General features: G+C 32.6%; 2 protein-coding genes across 4 annotated transcripts; one reads left to right on the top strand and one right to left on the bottom strand.

Annotated features, from left to right (window-relative positions):
• Positions 1 to 1,193: 1,193 nt before the first annotated feature.
• LOC111706346 (glutamate--cysteine ligase catalytic subunit) lies at positions 1,194 to 9,409 on the bottom strand. The gene is made up of 12 exons (XM_023479196.1): positions 9,318 to 9,409; positions 8,596 to 8,799; positions 7,954 to 8,068; positions 5,146 to 5,936; positions 4,863 to 4,922; positions 4,303 to 4,432; positions 3,892 to 3,980; positions 3,306 to 3,644; positions 2,645 to 2,741; positions 2,089 to 2,162; positions 1,820 to 1,915; positions 1,194 to 1,578 (listed from the first exon to the last, which is right to left on the bottom strand). Exons 3-12 carry the CDS (start codon positions 8,065 to 8,067, stop codon positions 1,440 to 1,442), a joined length of 1,929 nt encoding a protein of 642 aa, XP_023334964.1. The 5' UTR covers position 8,068; positions 8,596 to 8,799; positions 9,318 to 9,409; the 3' UTR covers positions 1,194 to 1,439.
• Positions 9,410 to 15,110: 5,701 nt separating this feature from the next.
• LOC111706354 (ribose-phosphate pyrophosphokinase 1) lies at positions 15,111 to 21,428 on the top strand. 3 transcript variants are annotated; one of them, XM_023479210.1, is made up of 5 exons: positions 15,111 to 15,289; positions 18,738 to 18,809; positions 19,034 to 19,101; positions 20,284 to 20,402; positions 21,156 to 21,423. In XM_023479210.1, exons 2-5 carry the CDS (start codon positions 18,745 to 18,747, stop codon positions 21,336 to 21,338), a joined length of 435 nt encoding a protein of 144 aa, XP_023334978.1. In that variant the 5' UTR covers positions 15,111 to 15,289; positions 18,738 to 18,744; the 3' UTR covers positions 21,339 to 21,423. The 3 variants fall into 3 exon arrangements, with proteins under 3 accessions (XP_023334978.1, XP_023334976.1, XP_023334979.1); XM_023479208.1 differs by lacking the exon at positions 15,111 to 15,289 and adding an exon at positions 18,520 to 18,613 and having other exon boundaries at positions 21,156 to 21,428; XM_023479211.1 differs by lacking the exon at positions 15,111 to 15,289 and adding an exon at positions 18,557 to 18,649 and having other exon boundaries at positions 21,156 to 21,426.
• Positions 21,429 to 26,727: the final 5,299 nt, after the last annotated feature.

Raw genomic sequence — 26,727 nt, 5'->3', positions numbered from 1 at the left:
TTCTCTGCAGATTTATCCGGCGCACAAGAGAAGTGGTCGAACTACGTCTGTGTGGTTCAGCTGCTTCTCGCTATTTAATAAATTTGGTCGCTGGTATTTTAAATTTGGTCGGTAGTTGATCATATCTTTGCAACACATGGTGTAAACCTTTAATATTCCAAACTTACGATTATTTGATCTAAGAAAATTCATAGTTTGAAATATCCCTATTTTGAAACAATTACCGGATTTCAGCTTATGTCATTTTTCGGAACATATCCTGGTTTTGAGACAATTACCGGAATTACCGTAAAAATATAAACAAAATAGAAAATAAAAACAAACTGTTCTATTATAATTTAAAAATCATTACAGCATAGAGAAATCAAAATAATAATATCATTTGTTCTTACAATAAATATTTAACTAGAAATGCGGGAAACTGTTTGTTTAATTAAAATGCTTGAAAATAAATCATCCATATTCTCTAATTTAACAGATAAAATGTGGAAACTTAGATTCTAGAAATAATTTAGAAGTTAATTAAATCTTCATAAAATAATTTTTGTTTTCTGTAATTTATTTTGTAAGTTATGAAAGTGAGTTTTGTTTTGAATTGAATATTATACTCAAAAACGTGAAAGTGGGTTTTGTCTCGAAAACGCGACAATGTTTCAAATTCAGGATATGTTCGAAAAATGGAAAACCTACCATTGTCTTGAAAACGGTCAAGAGATTTAATATAAAAAGAACCCTTATAATAATTTTGATTTAAATAAAAAGTTTAAAATTGGGAATTGTTGTCATCGTCATGTTTAATAAAATGTTGGTTATAGTTTTGGAACTAATGTCTCCTGAATTTCAAAAATTAGACTCCAACGAAATTCGGTTTCCATTCAATTTTGAAAATCCACAAAATATTTTTATGAAATCCGCAAACTTTTTTTGTTTTTGCTGTACAATGTGTACAAAGAGAAAATATTCACAATTGAAATAAAATATGGCCGCAGCCTAGTTTCGTATAAAATATTAGGATTTCTTATCACAGTGTTGGATCCCATGGTTCCTGGGACATTTAGTCAAAAAACGTATTTAAACTTCATATATTTTATTAATTTTTCAAAACTAGTTTAACAAATAAAAAATTTACAAAAACAATCACATAATATTTTACAATTAATTGATAAAAATGCCGCAATGAGTTTTATATTAATGTAAACTAATTTTTGTAATTTATAATAACTTTGATTTCCAAAAAAAATTCTCTTAAAAAAGTTTTTTTCTACAAATTAATATTAGTTCATCATACTGCAGTATAAGTTTTAAAGGCAGATCTTTAAGATATTTATTCTTCTCAAATTTATCCTCTTCAGGCCAGAATACCTTGATACACAGTGAAACCCACAAAACTGTGGATTAGTTAAAATACAATATGGGCCTCAGAGTAAATTCTATATTTTTCAGCTTTTTATATCTTTTGTTTTAGATTTGCGCTCAGCTCTAACAAATAGCGCGGCATCCTTGAGTTCTCCCTTCTGTATCTTGTCTATATCCACCATCAGATCATACAGGGTGTTCTCAGGAACCATGCTGTCCCCCCTGAGATAAAGAATATGTTTATAAGGATGGGGGCGGGGCTATTGTAACCCCCCCCCCCAGTTAGACAATATTATTAGACGGATTTGGAGGTTAAATCGGGCATTGTCATTTTTACATGAAGGGTCACTTGAAATTACGCTTACAGTCCCTTTTAGAAAACGACAGAACAAAGCCGACATTCATTCAAAAGTTTTCTGGTTTTAATCGTAATAAACCATCATTCCATTGAAATTTAACGTACCTGTATGATGGGTGTTTGCTAATATAGTCACGGATCCAGCGCGCGTTTGTTTTAAGTTTTCCAGATGCGCGCTGGGACAACAGCTGCCAATAGTTACTGCGAGCACAGGTTGAACTTATTTCTAGGTTTGCAGCAAAAAGATTAAAGAGAAAGATACATAAAAAAACGTGCTGTTTTTTTATAATTTGTATTATTTTTATCATTACAAATAGATATTTTAACTCTCAATTTGTAATAAAAAAGATGGATCTTGTACATAAGTTTTATTCCTTAATGTACAGCTTGTATCAGCTTCTACATCATCCAGACCTCTCATGTACTCTCGTACAAGCGCCAGTAATCCCTGTAAGAATATTGTACAAGGTTGAGTAATTTAGTAGCAAACCTTAAAATTGTCCAAGTTAAAAGTGAAGTAAATATAAGATGAACAAAAAAATTTAATTGAATTGTTTCCAAACTAAAGTCTTTGCATACAAACTATATAATAATAACTAATTTTTTAAAATCCGGAATATTGTTGCTTCAGTGATTCCTAAAAAATAGGAATCGATTTCAAGTTGAATCTACTCTGAATTTAATCGTAAATCTGGTACTCTAATGAATACTCAAACAGTAAACACCATATTGACCGGATCCTGGGATTTCAAAAATGTGGTCTCCTTGTGTTGTGACTTCTCAATTTCTTCCCAGTTTGAATTGGTTGGATAAAATTTCAAATTTTCTAAAACTTATTTAGACAAATCAAAATTGGAGAACACATTTTGTGATATTTTTATTTAATTATTTTCATTATCTTTTTATACGGACAATGAAGACACTCTTTACCTGATAATCTGATCCCGGGATACCGTTCAATATTTCATCAACACTCAACTCCTCAATCTGAGGATCAGAGTCCTCAGAGACAGTAAATATATCCTTCCTACAATATCATTATATTTTAAAGGGACAGTAAACATACTTTCAATTTTAAAAAAGAGTGGCATGTCCGATTCACAATGTTATCCTTTAAATCTCTATCAGTTATAAAACGTGTTGAATTTTTACAATTTCTTTAATTGTCCCTGAAGGAAAAATCAGCTCGTTAATATCATCCTTAAATGAAAATAAGCAATTTTTTAGAGAAAAATAAAGATATGTCATTAATCCTTAATCAGATAAAAGTTTAAACAATACTATTGTGAATCGGATTTCCCTTTTCCCTCGTATACAGTTCCTTAATCTAAACTTTATATGATTATTTTTAGATTTGGACAAAATCGAATTTTGTCAGGATAAAAGTAAATTTTTTTGTGATGTATAAATTGTATAAGCTTGACCAGTTGTTGAGAAAAAAAATCTTATAAAAGTTCAATTTTAAAAGAATTATCTACAATATTTTTGTTTGGGGATTTAAATCTGAATATCTTTGCTTAAAATAGAGATACAGAAAATACTGACTACAATTTGAATTTATTAATATCTTTTATATTTATTAAAAGTTTACCTCCAGTAAAACTTCTGATTAAGCACAGCATCCCTCTTCTGCGCCCGCTTCATGTTCTCGTCCATCAGACTTATCGGCATCAGCAGGTTCCACTTGTAACTTAGAATTGCGCGCGTGAGGAGAACAACAAAACAAACCACAGCGGCATTCTCGAAATCAGAAATCTGAAGTTCACATGGTCTGAACTCCACCCTCCAACCGATACCCTGGCCAGGGGGCGGGGGTTTGAACCTCATGGTCTGCCAGTTCGTGGATTGGATGTTCTCAAAGTGATCAAGGTCGTCTTCATCATAGCTACCGTCAGATTTAATCTTGTTCTGGAACATACTCACCGAGTCTCTAAAAATAATACTCGGTACAAATTTTCTGAATCTGTATCTGAATCTGTATTTGTATCTGTATCTGTATCTGTATCTGTATCTGTATCTGTATCTGTATCTGTATCTGTATCTGTATCTGTATCTGTATCTGTATCTGTATCTGTATCTGTATCTGTATCTGTATCTGTATCTGTATCTGTATCTGTATCTGTATCTGTATCTGTATCTGTATCTGTATCTGTATCTGTATCTGTGAATGTATCTACCTAATAAAAAGATGAGCCACATGTTGAGCCATGAGTACATCAACTCCACCATCACAGAGCTCTTTGAAGATTTCTTCATCATAGATCAACTGCACATTCAAGATTTAAATATTTTTATTTCAAACCAAACTATAGATCAATAAACACTAAAAAGAGTGAACTTAGATTTATCCCTCGGAATAGTGCTTTTTTTATGCGTGTGCCATTAAACCGGCATTTCTGATTGGAAAATAAAATTTATAAATCGTTCAATTCGAAAATGCATATTGAATAAATAAATAAAAGATCAACCATCATTCCGTGGAAATCAAGGCTGATAGACCCCTTTTAAATTAACCGCCAAAGGACGGAATACATATTAACACCCTGTACATGCCTTTTCTTCAATTTTATAAGCTTTTAATATATCACCTCTTTATCATTGTATCCATTCCAGTTCTTGCAGCACCCTGACAGATAGGAGTCGATAGAATCGTATCTAGATTTCGGGATTACAAACTTGTTGTGCACAAGGGGGTCTAATCCTCTCTCCTCACGGGTTCTGGAATTAGAATTTTTGGTTTTTCATTTTATATTTTTGACTTTTTGTTCTTTTTATGTTGACATGAAAATTTTGAAACATTAAATCAAAGTTATTATTTGCTTTTTTTCAGAAATGAGAAGTTCTCACACAGACTTGGTAAATCCCAAGAAGGAGTTGCATATTGTGAAGTAAATTAAAAACCATAAGATCATCTCTTTCTTTCATGAATTGTCTGCATATCTTCTTCTGATCATTTAAAACGTTTCAAAACTTTCAACAACAATACCCTAACAACTCATTCTAGTAAGATAAAGTGGAACTGAAAGGTTTAGGATAAAAATAAAAAGGTTTAAAGGGCACAGTTGTAAACCATTGATGGAATTTTTCTAAATGAAAGTAAATGAGCTAAAAATACGTCCCTTTCAGATTCCTTATTCTTCATGAATACCTGTCATCCACACTGGCAGCAATAATATCCCATCTACAGTCTGTATCCACCAAGTATCCTCTGCTCACACAAAACATTAGATTTTCAATCAAGTTCAGAATTGGTTCTTATTTTTGGTTTTCAAAAATCAGGTTTTAACTTGGGGGAAGGTTTGTAAAAAATTCTTGGGTAATAATGATGAGTAGAAACCAATAAAACAATTCCTTAATTAGGTTTAATGCACGACTGAAAAAATAATGAATTAATTTAACCAAAATTATTTAATTATTTAATGTTCTTATTCCTATGGCAGGGGCTGGCAGCGGTAAGGGCCAGCATGATGGGGCAGAGGGGAGCTAGCTGATCATAAAGAGATCTAGCCTCACAGATATTATCAGCCTGGAAGGTCAACTGGAGACAGCATAGACCCATGCCGAACCCCATAGCATCCATGTACACATGATCAGGTTTAGCAGCGTTAGCACTTGATCCATCATCTCCCAGTCCAGAAAAATCTTCAATAAATGGATCTGGAGTATTTACATCTTTAAAAATTGGCACATTAATGGCGACCTTTTCCCCTCTTCGCTCCCTGATATTAGCAGAGAGCCGGGAGAACCTTGGATGTCCCAAAAATGTTGCTTTGCTCGGCCAGAATAACGATTTAGTAAAGTTGTCTGGGTTCTGAGGATCTGGATGGGTTGGGGGAAATGTAAAATCTGGACAGCCTAGTCTAGGGTAGGTCGAGAGGGAAACACAGATCTCATCTTTCTCTAACAGTGCTTCAAGTTCGTTTCTTCGAACCCTCATATTGTGCTCAACTGTGTTAAAGAAGCTCATGCTTCCCTCGTAGGGTACCCCGGGGGTTCCCTCAACCATATAGCTGGCGTACTCCGGTCTCCACAGGGAGAGCAGCTCTATCTGAGAGCTTCCAGTCTTCTCCACCTCCTCCTTCATCAACTCCTCCTTAACCGTCAGCTTAGCGAGGAGTTCCTCCGCCTTCAAGCTTACACGTGCTTTCCTGGACTCGTGGTCTAGCTTCACAATAATATATTCTACTTCATCTCCCCACTTTAGGGCTCGACCTTTCTCATCCTAAACAATACATTTATAGCTGGCTAAACGTAACAACAAGTTTATGTAAGAAATTAGTTATATTTCCTGTGGCAAATATTTTCTGTAACAAACGAATAGTTAATGTGATCGGTATCTTTATATAATAATTATTTTTAAAGGAAATCAAAACGCAATTTAAAAAATTCTGAGATTAATTAATTAATTATAATCATAATTTAAAATGATGTAGCTATATATATATAAAGTTGTAATCTCTGTTTGTTCGATTATAACTCAGGAACCCCTGGACCGATCTGTCTCAAATTTTGCTTGAGGAACTCGGGACAACCACGGGAATGTTTTTAGCTTTGTTTTACGATTCTATGTTGATTTTATTGCGTCATTTAAGGTAATTCAGCGATTTGGGATTTTAGGAACAAGGATAACAAAACAAAACTATAAACATTATAGGTTTAATAAATAGGAACATATCAAAACACCTCAAAATCATATACTGCACATTCAANTGAAATCCTGTGTCCGCCCCTGGCTATTATTATTATACTCTCTGTAGTATTAAGAAAGATTTTATCAAAAGGAATACAAGTCTCATCCATTAAAACAGGCAATAAACTATAAATCTGATATTACGTAACAATTCTATAGCTTTCCGTAGGTTCGTTTTCAATTTTAGAAACATTTATCTGTTTATGCGTATTGGCATCGTTAATGTATTTGTACAGTTTAACTGTTTGACCCTGTATTATGTACACTCCTACCTTTAATTTATTGTACAGTTTGATGAACTGTTTGACCCTGTATTATGTACACTCCTACCTTTAATTTATTGTACAGTTTTATTAACTGTTTAACCCTGTATTATGTACACTCCTACCTTTAATTTATTGTACAGTTTGATGAACTGTTTGACCCTGTATTATGTACACTCCTAGCTTTAATTTATTGACCCTGTATTATGTACACTCCTACCTTTAATTTATTGTACAGTTTTATGAACTGTTTGACACACTGTACATACCTTTAATCTATTGTACACACTGTACATACCTTTAATCTATTGTACAGCTTGATAAAATGGTTGACCCCGTATTATGTACTACACTCCTACCTTTGATCTATTGTACAGTTTTATGAACTGTTTGACCCCGTATTTTGTACACTCCTAACTTTGATATATTGTACAGGTTGATGAATTGTTTGACCCCGTATTCTGCATACACTATACACTGTTAGAAAAACTTCTTCTGTCCCGTGCAATATATACAATTTGTCAGGTTACACTGCAATATATTGCATGGTTCAACAATTATATTAGTGCACAACTTCTTTGTCCGACATTTTAGATAAACTGCTGAAAAGTGTACACTGTGTGTACTTTGTACACTGTAACCTAGGAGATAGGAGATATATCGCTTGTCAAAGCATTATTAAATGGTGTGACAAAAGATTGCTAACTCGGAGAATAATGTGACAGAACTCATACTTATTGCGATAGAATTTTCAAATTTGCATGTTATCTAGCACTCATTATAAATACTGGAACAGAAGTTTTTTCTTGTTTTAATCAATATATTTCCTGTGACAGTAACATTTTCTGGTCAAGTTAATTATAAGAAGTGTGACAATAAATATAAGTAATGGGAGGTTTTTTTAGTGGTTTTCATGGAACCTATTTGTTCTTCGACAGCATTTTACCAGATTTGGAAGAAATGTTTTTCTAACAGTGTACCTTTAGTCTATTGTACAGTTTGATGAATTGTTTGACCCCGTATTTTGTATATATACACTATACCTTTAGTTTATTGTACAGTTTGATGAATTGTTTGACTCCGTATTTTGTAAATATACACTATACCTTTAGTTTATTGTACAGTTTGATGAATTGTTTGACCCCGTATTTTGTATATATACACTATACCTTTAGTTTATTGTGCAGTTTGATGTATTGCTTGACCCCGTATTTTGCATACACTATACCTTTAGTTTATTGTACAGTTTGAAAAACTGTTTGACCCCGTATTATGTACAGCCCTACCTTTAATCTATTGTACAGCTTGATGAACTGTTTAACACCGTATTTCCTGACATGCAATTGCCAGGGTTTCATTTCCTCCCAGCTCATTGGTTCTCCAGCACTTAGTAAACCCATTCTAAAAAAACTTTATACATATACATATCTGCAATTTGTAAAATTGTCTAATACAGGGTTACCCACATAAGATGAGACTTTAGAGAGGTGCGACTGCACAGAAATTTGTAAGTCTTTGATCTAGACAACAAAGGTTCCTTGGTGGAGCTGTAAACTGTTCCTTACTTTACCAAATCATTACATATGCTTACATATGCTTTTATAAGACAATATTTCAGGAAGAAACCCTCAAGAAATCTTTAGGTCGTTATTTCTACAGAGATTGAGGTCGTCATCAAATTCTTATTCTTTGCGAATAACTCTGAATTTTGTTTGATTGGAGTAATTTTTCTAAGCTTTGAAGATTCCTAAATAAAGCAGACAAATCTGCGAAATCTATGTTTTGCTGTTGGTAAATCGTGTACTAAAGAAGCACTAATTAAAGTAAATTTAATTTGAGAACTTTTAGAATGTACGTCGAGAGTTGACACAGCCTGTATTGTTCAGATTAAATATTAACAGTTTAAGTTTATTTAAATGTTTGCTCACCTGTCTGTAAAATATGCAACTGTGTTATGAAAGGAAAACTGTTGAATGTTATAGATCAGGTTTTCAACTGGTATATTGGGAGTATGTATACTATGAACCCTATGCTCTGCAGTGGAATCTATTAACCGCAAAATATTTTCCGTATCACAAGTCCTTTCACAGCTGTGTCACCGTCTCTTGATTACTGGACATTTCTCGCATTTTCTGGAACATGATATATTTTCAGATTTAAAGGATAAGGCGGTATTTATATCAGGTTTATAAACTGGTAATCCTTGTCTTTAAACTGCAGACAGAAATTGAAATAGAAAGTCTTGCAACATGAATAAATCATCAAATGCTTTCTCCTGCTTTCTTCATGCAGCTTTCAGAAATTTTATAACGTTTTACTGTGTAAGGTATTAAAGTTTTCAACATGTTAAAATATTACTATTGAAAGCAATAATAATAATAAGAATAATGATAATAATAATAATAATAATAATAATAACAATACTAGTTAATAAGAATGAGAAGAACAATAACAATAATGATAATGATTAATTATAATGAAATAATAATGATAATAATAACAACAATGAAAATCATCGCATGATTAGTGTTGTGAATAACTTTGGGTCCTTTAAAAATGTTTTTGGATCGTTTTTAGCATAAATCTTAGTTAGGGTCAAAATTTGAGAAATGAACGCAAAAAAACTATTGAAAACATTTGCTCTTCTTACATTATGCCAAATCTTGACTCCGAAAAGAAAACGAACCAACAGAAGGCACATTTCTGCCAATGGAACCACTAGAGCAATGTTGAACCAATCATGGGTCCAGCAGGTGTTTCTACGTTTTTTGGGGATCTACAGCTGACAAACCGACAAATAAATATATCTAATTGTTGTAAATAAAATCGATTTAAAAAACTTCCATCTCCGATTTGTGATCTATTTAAAAAATGTTATTCACTAGAAATACACCCTGTCTAACTATTGCTCAACCCCCATTAGGCAAAATCCCATTGGCCGGCCCGACATGTCCATCATTTTCTCAATACTCTATGTGATTGTGTAGTGTACACTGAAAAGAAACTCGTAGATTTTTTATTAATATTTTCGCAGATTTTCTTAAAAATCTGGAGAAATGAAAATAATGGGTATTGAGAACGCAGTACGTAAGTGTGTCATACAGATATACATAAATTGCAGCTTTAAATATTAGGATTAAAGTTACGTTTATTGTTTAAGATTTTAACTTTTAAAAAATGTACTTTTTCCTCTTTCTTTTTTAAATGAAATAAAATATTTTTTGACGACGTTATTGATGATCTCACAATTTTGAAAAAAGAATATGCATTAAATTTAATAAGATTAAAATAGATTTTCAAGTACTTGACAACCTAATTGATAAGATACAATTATGGATAGATATTTTGATTGTTATCAAACTCTGAAAGAAATAGTAAAACTTTATGATGAAGAGAATTTTTTCATGATCAATTAGCAATTAACAAATCTTGGCAATCTTTTTGTTAGTTTTTGTTGCAAAAAAAAAGGCTTTCGGAAAAGACAAGACCAAAGAGACATCAAATGTTCAAGGATTATCGATCAAACAAAACTTGATAATTTCTTTAAAAGTAAAGAAAATAGCCTTAAAACAATAATCATAAAAAAAAATATTTGCCTTTTAATGCTTTCTAAATTACCAAAAGTTCAAAGAAGTCGATTTCAATTTATAGATTTTTAAAAAATGGTCTAAATATCAAATTCTTTTTGATAAAAGGTAGTGTATGTAAAAATAAAATATATATATATATATATAATTAATAGTCTCTTGCTTGGTTCGTTAGAACTTAAAAGCTAGTTTTAACCTGTAAATATCACCTTTTTCTTTGAAATATAATTTTTTGACGTTCATTTTGAAACCCCAATTTAATAAAGGTACTAAAGGCAAATGTGATCAGTATTGTGCTCGCTCTCACGAAAAAATCCGTTAAAGTTTTACAATAACTTTTTTAAAACTTAAACAGGAAACAAGTTCGTTTTCATTCTTCATGTTTTGTGGCAACTCACACCGTCACACGACCCCAGGATAATCTATTAATGATTACAGAAAAATCCGCAAAATGTTGAGCTTTCCAATTATGCAGAAAAAATCGCCGCAATGTTTAAACCGTTTAACCAAAGAGAATAGAATATATATTAGAGTGGAATTTACTAGAAAAAAGTGTAAAACGGCCATTTTGTTTCCATACTGCAGGTTTATTTCACATATTTATGCTATATAACCTTTTGGGCCCTGGAATATCTTTTTATAGAAAATCTAAAATTAATATTAAAAGAAAACCAAATTATGAAATAGGCTGGTTTCATAATTGACCAATGATCATTTCACATAGACTCTATGCCTTTCACTTTACAAACGATGATTTTCCGTTATAACTATAAATCAAATGATGTTTTTTATTCACCTAATTCATTATAAAGTTTATTTAACAGTTTAAAAAATTCGAAATTGAAATGGATAGTCTAGGGAACATACTGTATTAATGTACTCTACTGCATATAATTTGTGAACATTTACATGATTTGTACACTTTGAACTCCCTTTCAGGCTGAAAAGGGACTGAAAAAATTCATGCCGAGAGATTCTCTAAATTCCACTCAAATATATAGTCTATTCTCTTTGGGTTTAACTGATGCTGTAGAGAGGTGCGAAGCGACACGAAACCCTATAGTAGATTACAAAAGGGAAACGGAAAGGTATAGTATAATAATTTTGTACTGCCGAATTAGAAAGTGTGGGATATTTTTTTCTTAGCCTTTGATTTTACATTACTAATAACACTTAATTGTACTTTTTTGTAACATTTGTAACAGTTACATTTTCGAACTATAAAGCTCTTGCTTTTCAGAACTAATAATCAATTTTTACGCAAGAGCTTGCAGCTTTTAGATCACTGCAGCTCTCTATTCACACACCAAAAGAAATCCTGTCCAATTTAAATTGTTAATTTTAGAAAGTGATTCAATTCATGAAAATTGTAAAAAAAAAATATTACTTAAAAAAGCATTCAAAGATTTCAAATTTCTGGTTTTGATTTTTCTTAACTTTTTTCTTCATCCTTATCTTTTCTTAACCTTTTTTCTTCCTATTCTCCTATTTTCTTTACCTTTTTTCTTCCTATTCTTCTCTTTTCTTAACCTATTCCCTGTTTTTCATTCTCTTTTCTTAACCTTTTTCTTCCTATTCTTCTCTTTTCTTAACCTATTCCCTGTTTTTCCTTTCTTTCTCTTTTCTTAACCTTTTTCTTCTTTTCCTTCTCTTTTCTTAACCTTTTTTCTTTTCCTTCTCTTTTCTTTACCTTTTTTTCTTTTCCTTCTCTTTTCTTTTCCTTTTTTCTTCTTTTCCTCCTCTTTTCTTAACTTTTTTCTTCTTTTCCTTCTTTTTTATTTACATTTTTTCTTCTTTTCCTTCTCTTTTCTTTACCTTTTTTCTTTTCCTTCTCTTTCCTTAACCTTTTTTCTTTTTTCCTTCTTTTCCTTACCTTTTCTTTAACTTTTCTTCGTTTCCTTCTTTTTTCTTTACCTTTTTCTTCTTTTTCCTTCTCTTTCATTAACATTTTTTCTTCTTTTCCTTACCTTTTCTTTAACTTTTCTTCGTTTTCTTTCTTTTTTCTTTACCTTTTTCTTCTTTTTCCTTCTCTTTTATTTACCTTTTTTCTTCTTTTCTATCTCTTTTCTTAATATCATAATTTTCACAATCACCCTTTTCTAAAACAAAAATGAACAAGTTAAACATGAATCATGATTTTAAAACAGGTTTGCATGCAAGTCCCACGTAAACATTTCACAGAACGATGGGAGAGGGGGGGGGGGATGATGAATTTTTTATTTCTCCAATAGAACACATAGATCCTGAAATTACTTTACTTTTGAAGCCCTATCTATATTTAATATACTTTGTTTGTCTTCCTGTTTGTTTATGTATTTAATAAACAACAAAACGACTGAACCGATCGGACCCACGTTTTGTGTGGGACCTCACATGACCCCAGGGAAATGTTAATGATGCGCGCTCAGAGTTACAAAAATTGTCCTCAACATTTTTTGATTTTCATAAAAATCTGGAAAAATTCTCTGATTTTTGTGAGTAAGATTGCAATCTTTGGATCACTGTGAATATTTCATGCAAGAGTTAAAATGATCAAATTTTAAAAAACTAACTTAATGGGAGCCAATTTAAGTACCTTTTCAGTATCAGTTGATGTGGCGCGGAGTTCCTTGATTTTCTAGATGTTGTTGTTTGCTGTTTTCCTTTCTATAGTACACACAAGAAGCATTCTACAAAGAAAGCTTAAATTCAAGGTTTCAGTTCAACTTTGAACTTTTCAACTTTGCTCAGTGATTTTTTAACACTTTTAAACCATATTTCCTGTAAATACAGTGTTGGCCAGTACTGTGTTTTTTTAATCAAGATTCATCTGAAACTGCACCGTGTCCGACTCATTATCAATGTAAATGCATTTTATAATATAAGAATAACATAAAATTGAAATAAGCAATATTAATATAAATGTAACGAAATATGATTATAGCAGTTTTATTTTTGATTCAATCTTGGCATTAGAGTTGCGCTTAGTTATTATATAATTTCGAAATATGTTTAAATATCCAGATTTTTGTGACGTTTTCTGTAAACCTAAATATCCTGAGCTGGGAACTTTAGAATGGTTGATATCAGGATTAACAAATGCTTGTTCTCCTCTTGTTATTGATCTCCAGATCGGGATTAAGTTTTATAATTATTCTAAAGTTTTCAGCTCAGAATGTTTTAAACTGGATATTAACGATGCTTATTGAATTTTTAACTCAATCAAAGAAACTGAGGAATCTTTACAAACTGTAAAATTCTAATTCCCAAACGTTTAACCCGAATTTTATGAATTGGAATGGGCGCTGAGATCCGTATACTGCCTGTTCTAAAGAAAAAAATGAATAGCCTTAGCAAGCTGAATTCTTAATTCTTTTAAGTACTTTTCTATAATTCTTAAATTTACAGCCTATCAAATGATATAAATCTCTTCTTTTCGGTTAAAACCAATTATTTTGATCGACCTAAAACTACAAAAATCTTCAAAATAAGTTGCAATTCAATAAAAAATTATTAAAAACTGAGATACATTATCTAGTATGCAACCTGAACCATAAATTGAATGATCGGAATACGACATTTTAGTCATCAAATGAATATTTGTTGTAAACCAAATAGTTTTCCAGTACCTTGACAATTAACTGTTATATAATCTGTGCAAAACATATGCATCATGTTCATTGGACCAATTGAATTAACACATTTGTACCTTTATAGTCCAACAGTATTCCTTTTTTTGCCCACAGTTTTAGGGGTCTCACTGTAAGTATTTAATTAATAACCTCAACTGGTGTATTTTGTGAATCATATTTCTCTATTCAAAATCGGTAAATAATCTTATGTTGAAAAATTCCTTTCAAACTTTTTGAATTGATCAATTAAAGTATCGAAATTAGGCATAATTTAACCTTTACAAATATATTAATGGAACTTTTAAGTAATACACTCGCTTTAAATGCTCATTTCTTAAATTAAAAAAAAAATATCTTAAGAAATGAAAATTGCATCCCCCATCGGCCGTCGAACCAAAAAAAATAAGCATTAAAATATGCAAAGTGTATTACAATAACAAGGGGTACATTTGTGTAAAAATCGGCTGATATAAACTTTTTTCCCTAAGTATTTTAGTTCGTTTAATACAATATATAAACATACAGGGTGTCCCATATCATATTAGATCGTCAATCAGTCTAAATTACGATTTTCGGGACTAATCAGAAAATATAAGAAAAAAGAATCATTTTGATAAATTGAATAAGGCTAATGTAATAATTTTCTTGTGGAATTTACTAGTTTTTTCGAGTATTAAGGTTTTATTTTAGCGTTAAAGCTTGGAGATAATCTAATATGATATGGGACCCTCTGTATAATCTCTATANGGGGGGGGGCGCAACCAGGGGTGAGGTGAGGGGAGTATAAATCACCACCCCACCACCATAATTTTTACCCCCCCTTTCTAGGTGCTGCAAGGTCAGGTTGGTTTTAATTAAAAAACATACAAAAAAAGACAAAACATGCCACAATTTTAGTACTTTAATGATTAAGATTATTTGTACTTATCAAATGTACTTTTAAAATTAATAAAAACCGGATAGAAACAGCAGAGCCCGTTCTCTCTATAGATAGTGGTCACTGGTCGTGTAGTTCACGTACTTTGGGGGACGATATGTTGGCAGCTAAATGTCTCATGCTAAATTCTTATCTGATAGATATAAAATTTCACCGTACATTTGACGACCAATATAGGAATAGGAGACGTCAAGTTGTCGACCAATGTAGTTTATGGAAGGAACGGCCTCAGAACATTTCTATCTATCTATCTATTAGAGAGATTGTTAAACTATCTATCTATCTATATTCTATCTATCTATCTATCTAGCAGAAGACTACAGCTGGTTGTACAAGCATGAGTTTGTGCGTGACAGTTGAACTAGTAGTTTGCTAGCTAGAGCCGGTACTAAAACCTCCTCCTACATTAAGTTATTTGATTATATTGTAGCTTCACCATAGGTGATCCTATACCCGAACCTATCCCCACATTCTCTCCTTGGAATAGGTAGGATAAATGTATTTTTTATTTCAATTAATCTCGTTGTAATTATAGTCAATTTCTGACCCTTATTCCACGTTATCAATGGTTTATGATTTTTAAGTTCCTGTTAGTTTAAAGTTCCAAGTCATTTGTAATTTTGTATATCTACATTTATTTAGTGCTTTTTTATAATCTCTAGGAGGTATTTTGTTATATTTATTTCTACATCCAATTTGTTCTATTTATTTCTAAAATGTATATTGTAAAGTAATAACTATGTAAATTGGCCGAATTATTTGATTTAATTTCTCGTAGAATTTAGCAAATTTAACCAATTTTCATGTAATTTTGGTGCAATAAGTTTTATAATGACAAAGTCACATGAACAAAAGTTTGGGTTCAGTCCTTTTTGTAGACTGTAGTATACAGAGTACAGTGTAGACTGTAGTACACAGAGTACAGTGTAGACTGTAGTATACAGAGTACAGTGTAGACTGTAGAACACAGAGTACAGTGTAGACTGTAGAACACTGTACAGAGTACAGTGCAGACTGTAGAACACTATATATAGTACAGAGTACAGTGTAGACTGTAGAACACAGAGTACAGTGTAGACTGTAGAACACAGAGTACAGTGTAGACTGTAGAACACAGAGTACAGTGTAGACTGTAGAACACAGAGTACACTGTAGACTGTAGAACACTATATATAGTACAGAGTACAGTGTAGACTGTAGAACACAGAGTACAGTGTAGACTGTAGAACACAGAATACAGTGTAGACGGTAGTACAGAGTACAGTGTCCACTATATATAGTACAGAGTACAGTGTAGACTGTAGTACACAGAATACAGTGTAGACGGTAGTACAGAGTACAGTGTACACTATATATAGTACAGAGTACAGTGTAGACTGTAGAACACAGAATACAGTGTAGACGGTAGTGCTGAGTACAGTGTACACTTTATATAGTACAGAGTACAGTGTAGACTGTAGAACACAGAATACAGTGTAGACGGTAGTGCTGAGTACAGTGTACACTATATATAGTACAGAGTACAGTGTAGACGGTAGAACAGAGTACAGGACTGTAGAATACAGAATACAGTGTAGACGGTAGTGCTGAGTACAGTGTAGACGGTAGTACACAGAGTACAGTGTAGACGGTAGAACACAGAATACAGTGTAGACGGTAGTACACAGAGTACAGTGTAGACGGTAGTACAGAGTATAGTGTACACTATATATAGTACAGAGTACAGTGTAGACGGTAGAACACAGAATACAGTGTAGACGGTAGTACAGAGTACAGTGTACACTATATATAGTACAATGTACAGTGTAGACTTTAGAACACAGAATACAGTGTAGAATGTAGTACACTATATATAGTACAGAGTACAGTGTAGACGGTAGAACACAGAGTACAGGACTGTAGAACACAGAATACAGTGTAGACGGTAGTACAGAGTACAGTGTACACTATACATAGTACAGAGTACAGTGTAGACGGTTGTACACAGAGTACAGGACTGTAGTACACAGAATACAGTGTAGACGGTAGTACTGAGTACAGTGTAGACTGTAGTACACAGAGTTCATGACTGTAGTACACAGAGTACATTGTATACTGTAGTACACCAAAATTCAGTGTAGACTGTAGTACACAGAGTACAGTGTAGGCTGTAGTATACAGAGTACAGTGTAGACTGTAGTACACAGAGTACATTTTACACTGCACAGTGTAGACTATAGTACACAGAGTACAATGTAGGCTGTAGTACACCAGAATACAGGGTAGACTGTAGTACACAGAGTACAGATTTAATGAAGCAGCATTTAATTAAATTGGAAGCTAATATCAGTCTTGAAAAATTAAACTTCCTTGATGCATTTAAATTTGTGCAAGGTGCTAAATTTTCATATTGTTTAGTTTGATGTTTTTCAGCTTATATTGACAGAATTAACTGAATTAACTGTTTCCATTAATTTTCGTCCTATATCCAGCTGGCTGTAAGCTCTAATATCCTGTTTTTTTTCTTTTCCTGTTTCCAGTGTGTTTTTAACTAATCATAATCGTATTAAACATTTTTTATTTATTTTCCTGTTTCCTGTGGCATTAGTGAACAAGTTTTATTTTACTATTTCCAGTGTCTCCAGTTAAAAGTTTTTATTGTCCTGTTTCTATTGTCTCTATTGTCCTGTTTCTAGTGTCTTTAATGAACAGTTTTTAATGTCCTGTTTTTGCGCCTTCAGTAATCAGATTTTATTATTCTGTTTCCATTGTCTTCTGTTAACAGTTTTTTTTACTGTTTTCATAGCCGCCTTTAACTGTTTTTTTATTGTCCTGTTTATAGGGTTCCTTTTGTTTTGTATTTTCTGTTCTTACACCGTCATCTTTGTCCTGTTTACCCTGTGTCCTGTTTCAAATTGACTACTATCCCGTTTAAATCTTATTTTTCCTGTTTTCATTTTATCTGGCCAATCTCCTGTTTTTTTAGTCTTCTAATTCCCTAATCTGCTGTGGTGTGTCCTGTTTAGAGTTTAATATAATATAATATAATCATTTTGTGCATTAGATTTCTAATATAAATTTTGCCAGTCTCCATAATTAAGGATTATTACGCAATACTAAACTTTCTGAAAATTATAAATTTAATTTTAAGTTTTATGTTGTGGGACATAATAGGGTTGTTATGTGGGGGGTCAACCTACCCGGCGCCCCCTTGTTTCCTCGCTCTGCCCTTCCCCACTCTCTTTCTTCACCTTTTGATTTTGCATTCTTGAAAATTAAGAACTTTTTATGGTTTAACTTAAATTCAAGACCCTTTATTTATTAAGCTAATGTTTTGGAAACTAACTTTTAAATAATCAAAAAAATTTATTGTTCCCGTTTAGTTAAGCCGTATAAAAAATGATTTTTTTTCATTAAAAAATTCTTGTTTTTTTTCTAACTTGTTATCTTCGAATAAGATGATATTTCATGCAATTTCTAGAATCTATAATAAATATTGGATTAATATCCATTTTGGAAAGTATGACTTTAAACTGGTATTTACGCTGCTCGCAAATTACTTTTGTAATCAATGTCATAATTAATTTCAAATTTGTACCCCGAAAAATATTTTTGCAATCAGTGTCATTGTCAATTTTTGCCCAAAAAATATTTTTGCGAAAAGATATGAACTTTTTCAAAACCAGTTTTTAACTCTTAATGCTAAATAAATATAAATGGCGGGTCGGAAATCCACGAAGAAGAGAATGTAAAATCCGCCAAATAATAGTTTTCTTGTTCCACTTAAAAATACACTTCTTTGCGAATCAATGAATGAAAGCTTGCTGAACCGGTAAACTTTACATTATTGGTGTTTAATTGTTGCATAGTAAGTATTTCAAGTTAATGTTTCCAGGCAATTTTATCGACACAAAATATTTGAAAAGCATTGATACTTAATGATCAATAATTTTCAGGCCAAGAATGCCGAATATCAAGGTATTCAGTGGTTCGTCTCATCTCGATCTCACAAAGAAAATATGCGACAGGTAATAACTAACGTTTTTTAAAATGGAAATTATTTCAAAGAAAAAAATCTTATAAATTATCGTACATTATTTAATAGAATTTGTTCGACATCTAAAACTTCAAGAGAAAATGATATTCTTAAATTATCCATATTTAAATTTTAACGAAACTTAATTTTTCAAAAAACTAACTGAAAACTTTACTTATCTTTCATTTTAGAACAACGATGTACTTTTTGTTTCAGGCTCGGTTTAGTGCCTGGAAAGGTTGTTACCAAAAAGTTCGCGAATCTTGAAACCTGCGTAGAAATAGGAATGTTATCATGAAACTAAATCATCTGCAAACATTTTAAATCTAATTAATTATTGATTTAGTTAGGGCATATTGTTTTAGTGAATGAATTTGAAAACTTTGAACTTTTTTGTAAACTTAAGAATTACGTTAAAATGGATACAGCTTACCACACATTAATGGATATAAATAAGAAATCTGTATATATCAATTTACCGATTTGCCTCAAAATATGACAAGGGAACTCAGAAGAACCACGAAAATGGTCTTAGCTTGGTTTAGAAAATCTTAATTAAGTTCGTCGACTGTTCCAGGGAAAGTTTAGATTTCCATGGTCCGAATTTAAAGAATTTGCGGAGTCGTTGAACTGCCTATACTGCTGGTTCAAACTTTGCATCGGTGGTTCAAATTCGGTCCCGGCAGATCTGGGTTCCCAGACTAGTATATGATATTTATCTGATTATATAATTGTATGCTGCCATGTGAGCCATGCTTGTGCAGTTCTTCCCTCCCCTGTCCCATAGTACACAGTACACACATTCCTAGATCCTGAACCTTGTCCTGAACTAGTTATAGAATCAAGTATTCTACTAAAGTACATCGACTTACTTTCAAACTCAGGCAGAGCTCAGGGATTATGAATTAAGATGGGGGGGGGGGTTGGACAGGGACTTCTTACACTATATAATTGTTTGGAATGTTCTCGAAAACAATGATTGTTTTACCTTAAATGCAAAATAGAAAAATAATTGTATACATTTAAAAAACTAAATCATATTAAAAAATAAAATATTTGAATTTGTGTCTCTTTATCGTCCTTCCCTAGCCCTAGTGTGTACGACAGACGTTAAACTTAAAAGAACAAACAAAATGAAGTAATGTTTGAAATTAGTTTATTTAAGCTGATAAACCCTTGAATGACTAATTATTTCCTATAATATGATTATTTAGGGTGTCTTAAAAACCACCAACGTGACCCCCGGGTTACAAAAAAATAGTTACATGTTTAATGAACTAAAGTGCATCTTTATCTGAGAAACAATGAGGAAAATATCGTCGATTTATTTTCCTTCTCTCTGCAAGTAATTTTTTTATTTAGAAAAGACAATTTTTCAAACAGAAAAAAAATATATTTTTTGCTCCGTCGTATTAGATTTTGTGTTCTAGAAGTAGTGTACATTGTACATGATGCATGATGTACAGGAGAGAGTGTACGAGGGGAGGATGTTTATATACTTCAGACTGCTGGAGGGATGGTTAATGATAACCTAATGGAACTTCTCATCATGATCAATGCTTGTAAAATAGCTTCAGCTGAACGGGTAATTGCACATTACTTAATAATATGTTTTTAAGAGTTAATATTTTCTACAGAACTATTTGACTACTAATAAATTTGATTATTTTATCCTGATCTTGTTCTTAGCACTTTTTTAGTAAAGAAAATGCACTTTTTAAGCTGTTACACGAATTTCGCAGTCTATAATTCACAAGATGCAATTAAGTATGCAAGTATGCAAATTTCTCTAGCAAAACTTGCAAAACTAGATATTTTGAGATTTTAAAAAATCCAGTTGAAAGAAATGGTAAAAGTGGAAAATTAAAGATTTCTATAATCATGGATTGGCAGTCAGAAACTCAGGAAAAAATACTTAAATATTCAAAACTCTTGCATACAATGATACTGCAGTGCTTTTTATTTTCAAGTCTTCCAAAATAAGTTGGTAAAATATATTTCTAGCTGAAATAATACTTATGCCACACATTTTATCAGTTATATATATATGTGGTTTTAACACTCCAGGGGTGTATAAAAAGTGGGACGCGGGGGAGGGTTATAGTGATCATTTTGTACCTTAAAGATCTTTCAAACCAAAGTGTGATGTATTCACTAATTCAGCATTTAATTTCCTATGCATAATATTATTATGAGAATGGTTTCTAAGCAGATATTGAAGAGTAAAATACAATGAGGGAAAATATTTTCTAATCGAAGTCAAATTGCTTAGATAATATCTTGGGATGGGGAAATTTCAGAGCTTTAATCGTATATCTCGTATATACAATTATTATAGGTGACAGCTGTGATACCTAGTTTCTTCTATGCTAGACAGGATAAGAAGGATAAATCTCGAGCTCCTATCTCCGCCAAGCTTGTGGCGAATATGTTGAGTGTTGCTGGGGCGGATCATATTATTACAATGGATCTACACGCTAGTCAGATACAGGTATACAATACTTACTTATATACACGCTAGTCAGATACAGGTATACAATACTTACTTATATACACGCTAGTCAGATACAGGTATACAATACTTACTTATACACGCTAGTCAGATACAGGTGTACAGTACTTACTTATATCCAACTTGCATATTTAACGCAATATATTTGGACTTTTGAAGTTTTCCAAGTGTGGTATTTCGGAGACTAATGTTTCCATGGTAGAGGTCAATATCAGTTAACCGGAGCGCGGTTAACTTTATACAAGCCCCCTGATACGATTTTTTCACTTGGAAATGATAACAAATTCTGCACTAATACATTTTTCAAAATGTATTGTTTTAACAACTGTAGATAATTTTTCTTTGCTTGACCTTTAAACCACAGAATCAGAAATTGCTTTGTTTTATGTTATTGAGTAAAATTGAACTTGTGTATTTTCTAATCTTTTTTTCATATTCTTTTGTTGCTATTTATGATTCCTAATTCAATTTCTAAAAATATTTTATGAAAGCTTTTATTTAAACTTTTGAGATAGCATAGTAGTTTTGTTTTGACTATTCCCCTTTTTCTCTGTTTGTTTTTATTGCATGGCTAGTAAAGTTCATTTGTTCTCAAGTTGATTATCTTCAATACAAATCTAACTTTATAATCACGCAAACAGGTAGAAAATTACGTCACTTATAAATCCTACATTACTGGTTTCCGATCTAAAATGATATTGTCAAGTTTTTTTAGATATTGTATATTTGAAGTATGGTTTACAGCGAAAAGAAACCTTTCCCGAAAGTGCGAAATTTTACGCAAATTTTCTTTCGTATTTCGCAAAATTTGTCGCCAAAATTAAATTTGCGAAAGAAAGCCAAAAACCATGCGGAATTTCGGGATAAAAAAATAAATAAGCGATAATTTGCGAACAGATTCCAAAGTTTCGCAAAATTTTCGTGAAACAAAAAATGCGTAATTTCCCAAAAAGTCAAATTTATCGCAATTTTTGCATTTTTTCCGCGGAATTTTGCCTTTTATTTACGAACAGAATACAAAAAAAAAATAGAAACGATTTTATCATTTCGCTGAAAACCCTAATTTAAAGTATAATTATTGAGAACGCTAACTCTCATACAACATGAAAGATAAAGTTTAGGTCAAGGTTTTATATATTAAGGGTAAAGGGGATGGGTTTTTGTACATTTTATGTAATGTCTGCTCAGGAACTAGTTTAGGTACATAAACAACAGTGAGTAAACAATCTCCGTCGTCCTACCCTCCCCCCAGAACAGTTTAGATCTTTGTTGTTGTTTTGGTAAAACTAGTTCAGCTGGTCCTTCAGTATTCCATGATATTAAGGTAACCACGAGTAGAGAAATAGGCCAGGGAACCCATGGATTCGTTTCCTTTTCGGTTTTTACAAAACTTAAGAACAAATCATAATGAACATACGAGGCCTTGTATAGAATTCCTCTTAAAAGCGTGAAGGAATGGCCAGGAACCCATGGATTTATTTCCTTTATGGTTTTCACAAAACTAAGATTGAACTACACAGCTTTGTATAGAATTCCTCTTTTTAAAGGGAGTGTTCGCGAAAAATGAAAGGGGGTATAGGCTTATTGCGATAAAAAAGCGCTTTTGATCGCTACTAATCTTACTACTATCTCTTGCGTCTATAAGGAGAAAATTGTTAAAAACGACTCGCATCGAAGAACGCATCAAATGTACAAATTCGGAAAGATGCAACATTCTACTCGGATCGTAAACAAATCAACTTAATTCCAAACAAATCATTCAGATATTACAAACAATAGTCATCGATTCTTTTTCGACGCATTCGTATATAGTTAATATTTCATAATATTTTTGATTTTGTTTTTTAAAATAGTTTGCGCTGGCGTTGGATTTTCGAACAATACTGGAAAATATGAAAATGTCGTCTTACAGGGGCGTACGAGGGCTTTTGTTTAGGGGGGGGCACAAATTGCGCGCGTAAGCGCGGAAAAAATTTTTTTTGGTCCCCCCCCTTGGCAACATTGTGCCCCCCCCCTTAAAAACCCCTTTTTGGAAAAAATATTAATACCTTTTTTAATTTTTTTTGCCCCCCCCCCCCCCCCTGGACTTGTTTTGTTCACCATAAAAATACACCAAAAAGACTACTTTTTTGGGTGTTACTAACCTTAGAGTCTAAAAATTATTCCTTTGCTTGAAAAACTAACTTTTTGACTTTATAACCTTATCACTTACCTCCATCACAGCTAACTAAATCAATAATCACAGCATCATTAAAAATTATATTTTTACTAATAAACGAAATTTCTTCTGAAGTTTTTAGATAGAATTTACTCAATCTACATATTTACCAACTCTTTTAAGCTAAAATTTTCTGGGATTTGCTTGCACAAACATTTCAATGATTTTTTTTCAATAGAGAGCTCAGACAGGGTGTAAAGCTATAAATAAGTGCAAGATCGTTAAGTCTGCTCTCCGTCATAGTACATCTTGTGTAATGAAGTATTCTCTTTAGAAGGCTAAAAAACTTCTCTCTCCTTGTATTAACAGTGAATTCAGACAAATCCTTAGTCTTTGTCATTGTCAGGTGTTACTTTTTAAACGTTGTTTCCTTTTCATTTTGTATTTTTGGAACTCCCAGGGGGGCAAGAGGACTACTGTCTCCCCTAGGTACACCACTGTGCTTGACCTGAGGAAGGGAAATGCAAGCAGATGTAATATTAAAAGAGCCTCCCCCATGGATGCCCCCCATCAGCCTCTCATGGGGGGCACGGCCCCCCCCCTCGTACGCCCCTGAAGATATGAGAATTAGAAAATCAGAGTAATTGTGGTAAGAACTCGATTCTTTTCTTTTGGATTAGAATATGTGGCATGTTTTTATCCTAACTTCTGTTTTTGACGTTTTATTAAAGGAAATGAAAACGTTATGACTGTGACATATAAGTTGTGCAATTTACATTGCCCTAGAGTAGCGTTTTCTTTTTTATTTGCTAGCGTTTTATCTTGTAGCTTTTTATGAGTGTAGCGTTTAATGTGGTTGCGTTTTATGAGTGAAGAGTTTAATAAGTGTAGCGTTTAATGAGGTAGTGTTCCATCTAAGCAGCGTTTTTTCTAGGCACACCCTACTTAAATGGAGGGTGTACAGCGATCAAAAAAAAATGAAAAAATGTGAGTTTTCTACAAAAATTTACTTTTATAAATCAAAAATAGAGGACAAACGAGATCCAACGGTCGTATCAGTCATTTACCTTATAAAATGATGGAATATAACGATGGATGGATGAGCGACTTGTATCGTTCAGAGAAATGTAAAGACAACCGTTTTATATAAACAAACGAAGAGCAAACGATTTTACTGAACGATAGTTACTGAGAAAACAAAAGAAATAGATAGAAAATGAATGATAATTTTGGGAACAAACGAAATTAATTTCTTTAACTGAGAGAAAAAACTGAACGCGCCCACCTCTAGGCCTGCATGGACAAAGCTAAACCTCTGGCATGAGGATCTCTGGAATTTATCGAGATGAATTCAGTTTGGTATACTTGGTATACTTGGTATACTTGGTATACTTGGTATACTTGGTATACTTGGTATACTTGGTAAAGTTGGTATAGTTTCATTGAAGAAAACTAAAAGTAAATGAAATTTTGAATTACATGGGACTTTTTGTGTTGCTTCCTAAAAATCTTTGAAATATCTGAAGATCTAAATATTTTAGAAATNGTTTAGGAAACTCTAGGTTTTGCAGGTTTAGGAAACTCTAGGTTTTGCAGGTTTAGGAAACTCTAGGTTTTGCAGGTTTAGGAAACTCTAGGTTTTGCAGGTTTAGGAAACTCTAGGTTTTGCAGGTTTAGGAAACTCTAGGTTTTGCAGGTTTAGGAAACTCTAGGTTTTGCAGGTTTAGGAAACTCTAGGTTTTGCAGGTTTAGGAAACTCTAGGTTTTGCAGGTTTAGGAAACTCTAGGTTTTGCAGGTTTAGGAAACTCTAGGTTTTGCAGGTTTAGGAAACTCTAGGTTTTGCAGGTTTAGGAAACTCTAGGTTTTGCAGGTTTAGGAAACTCTAGGTTTTGCAGGTTTAGGAAACTCTAGGTTTTGCAGGTTTAGGAAACTCTAGGTTTTGCAGGTTTAGGAAACTCTAGGTTTTGCAGGTTTAGGAAACTCTAGGTTTTGCAGGTTTAGGAAACTCTAGGTTTTGCAGGTTTAGGAAACTCTAGGTTTTGCAGGTTTAGGAAACTCTAGGTTTTGCAGGTTTAGGAAACTCTAGGTTTTGCAGGTTTAGGAAACTCTAGGTTTTGTAGGTTTAAAGACGACATTATATGGATGGGCGGGGGTCTTATAGTTAATGGTTGACAACTATGTAGATGTAATATTAAGTGACTTTAAATCTATAGAGTGGACTTTTACGATTCTCAACTGCAGTACCCTTAATATAGCGTTGTATGATAAATTATGAATTATATTATGTTTATGGAAAACTAATTATTTCCGAATTTTGGTTTTCTGCAAAAGTGCAACCTTGCGCATTTCTAATTAAAAAGCAAACGAAGTAAAATTATCAGAATTAAACAGTTTTCAAGCTTGAAATGATACTGCAGTATGTATGTACACTATTGATAAAATAGAGCGTTAAAGGGTGAATCTGACATGACACTTTAATAATGAAGAGTAAGTTACGTCTATTAGATGTAACTTACTCTTCATTATTAAAGTGTCGTCTATAGTTCTATTGATGTGTAGAAGAGTCTTGAAGAGACATTGCATTATATTTTGTACCTATATTCATTGCTATTTATTTATTTGATGNTATTATGTACATACTTGTATTATGTACATACTTGTATTATGTACATACTTGTAAACTTGTAAACTTTCGAAAAAATAAACAAAATGTAAAGCTTTAAGTTATTAGCTCTTAGCCTTTGAATAAGGGTCAATGGGGGGGGGGGTAAACAATATTGCAAGATGTACAAATACTAGGCTTCAATCGATTTTAACTTTTAATTGTTGCTCTTTATGCGCCAATTTCTTTTAAATTATCAAAAAATAACAACGATATTTTGCGGATTTACTGATTTTTTTTTCGTGGATTTTTTAAGGCAAATTTTTTTATTCTGAACATTCGTTGGGACTTTCCTGGGATTATGTAATGTCCAGTGGCGGATATAAGGGGGGTTATTGGGGTTATTTACCCCCCCCCCTAGAATCCTGGGGGTAAATACCCCCCCTAGAATCCTGGGGTAAATACCCCTCCCTAGAATTCTAGGGGTAATTACCCCTGAACATATATTCAGGCCCTGAATAGCAGGGGTTACTCCATTTGCTGCCTCTACAAGTAACAGTTCCAGTTGCCTTGACCCCTTCCCTTCAAAAAAAAATACATTCCCTATTGATTAGTCTGAACTTGTGTAAAGACGACT

This window comes from Eurytemora carolleeae, unplaced genomic scaffold, assembly GCF_000591075.1.
Source record: "Eurytemora carolleeae unplaced genomic scaffold, Eaff_2.0 scaffold721, whole genome shotgun sequence".
Taxonomy (NCBI): Eukaryota; Metazoa; Arthropoda; class Copepoda; order Calanoida; family Temoridae; genus Eurytemora; species Eurytemora carolleeae.
Note: the sequence above shows the minus strand (reverse complement) of the source record. Positions and strands in the feature narration are given on the sequence as shown.

Coding starts and splice junctions, on each gene's coding strand:
- LOC111706346 (XM_023479196.1), bottom strand. CDS start 8,067: ATGGGTTTACTAAGTGCTGGAGAACCAATGAGCTGGGAGGAAATGAAA. Junction 4,433..4,862: donor GCTGCCAGTGTGGATGACAG/GTATTCATGAAG, acceptor TTCTAATTCCAG/AACCCGTGAGGAGAGAGGAT. Junction 2,163..2,644: donor TCCCGGGATCAGATTATCAG/GTAAAGAGTGTC, acceptor ATATTCTTACAG/GGATTACTGGCGCTTGTACG.
- LOC111706354 (XM_023479208.1), top strand. CDS start 18,591: ATGAATGAAAGCTTGCTGAACCG. Junction 18,614..18,737: donor AATGAAAGCTTGCTGAACCG/GTAAACTTTACA, acceptor AATAATTTTCAG/GCCAAGAATGCCGAATATCA. Junction 19,102..20,283: donor TGAAACCTGCGTAGAAATAG/GAATGTTATCAT, acceptor CATGATGTACAG/GAGAGAGTGTACGAGGGGAG.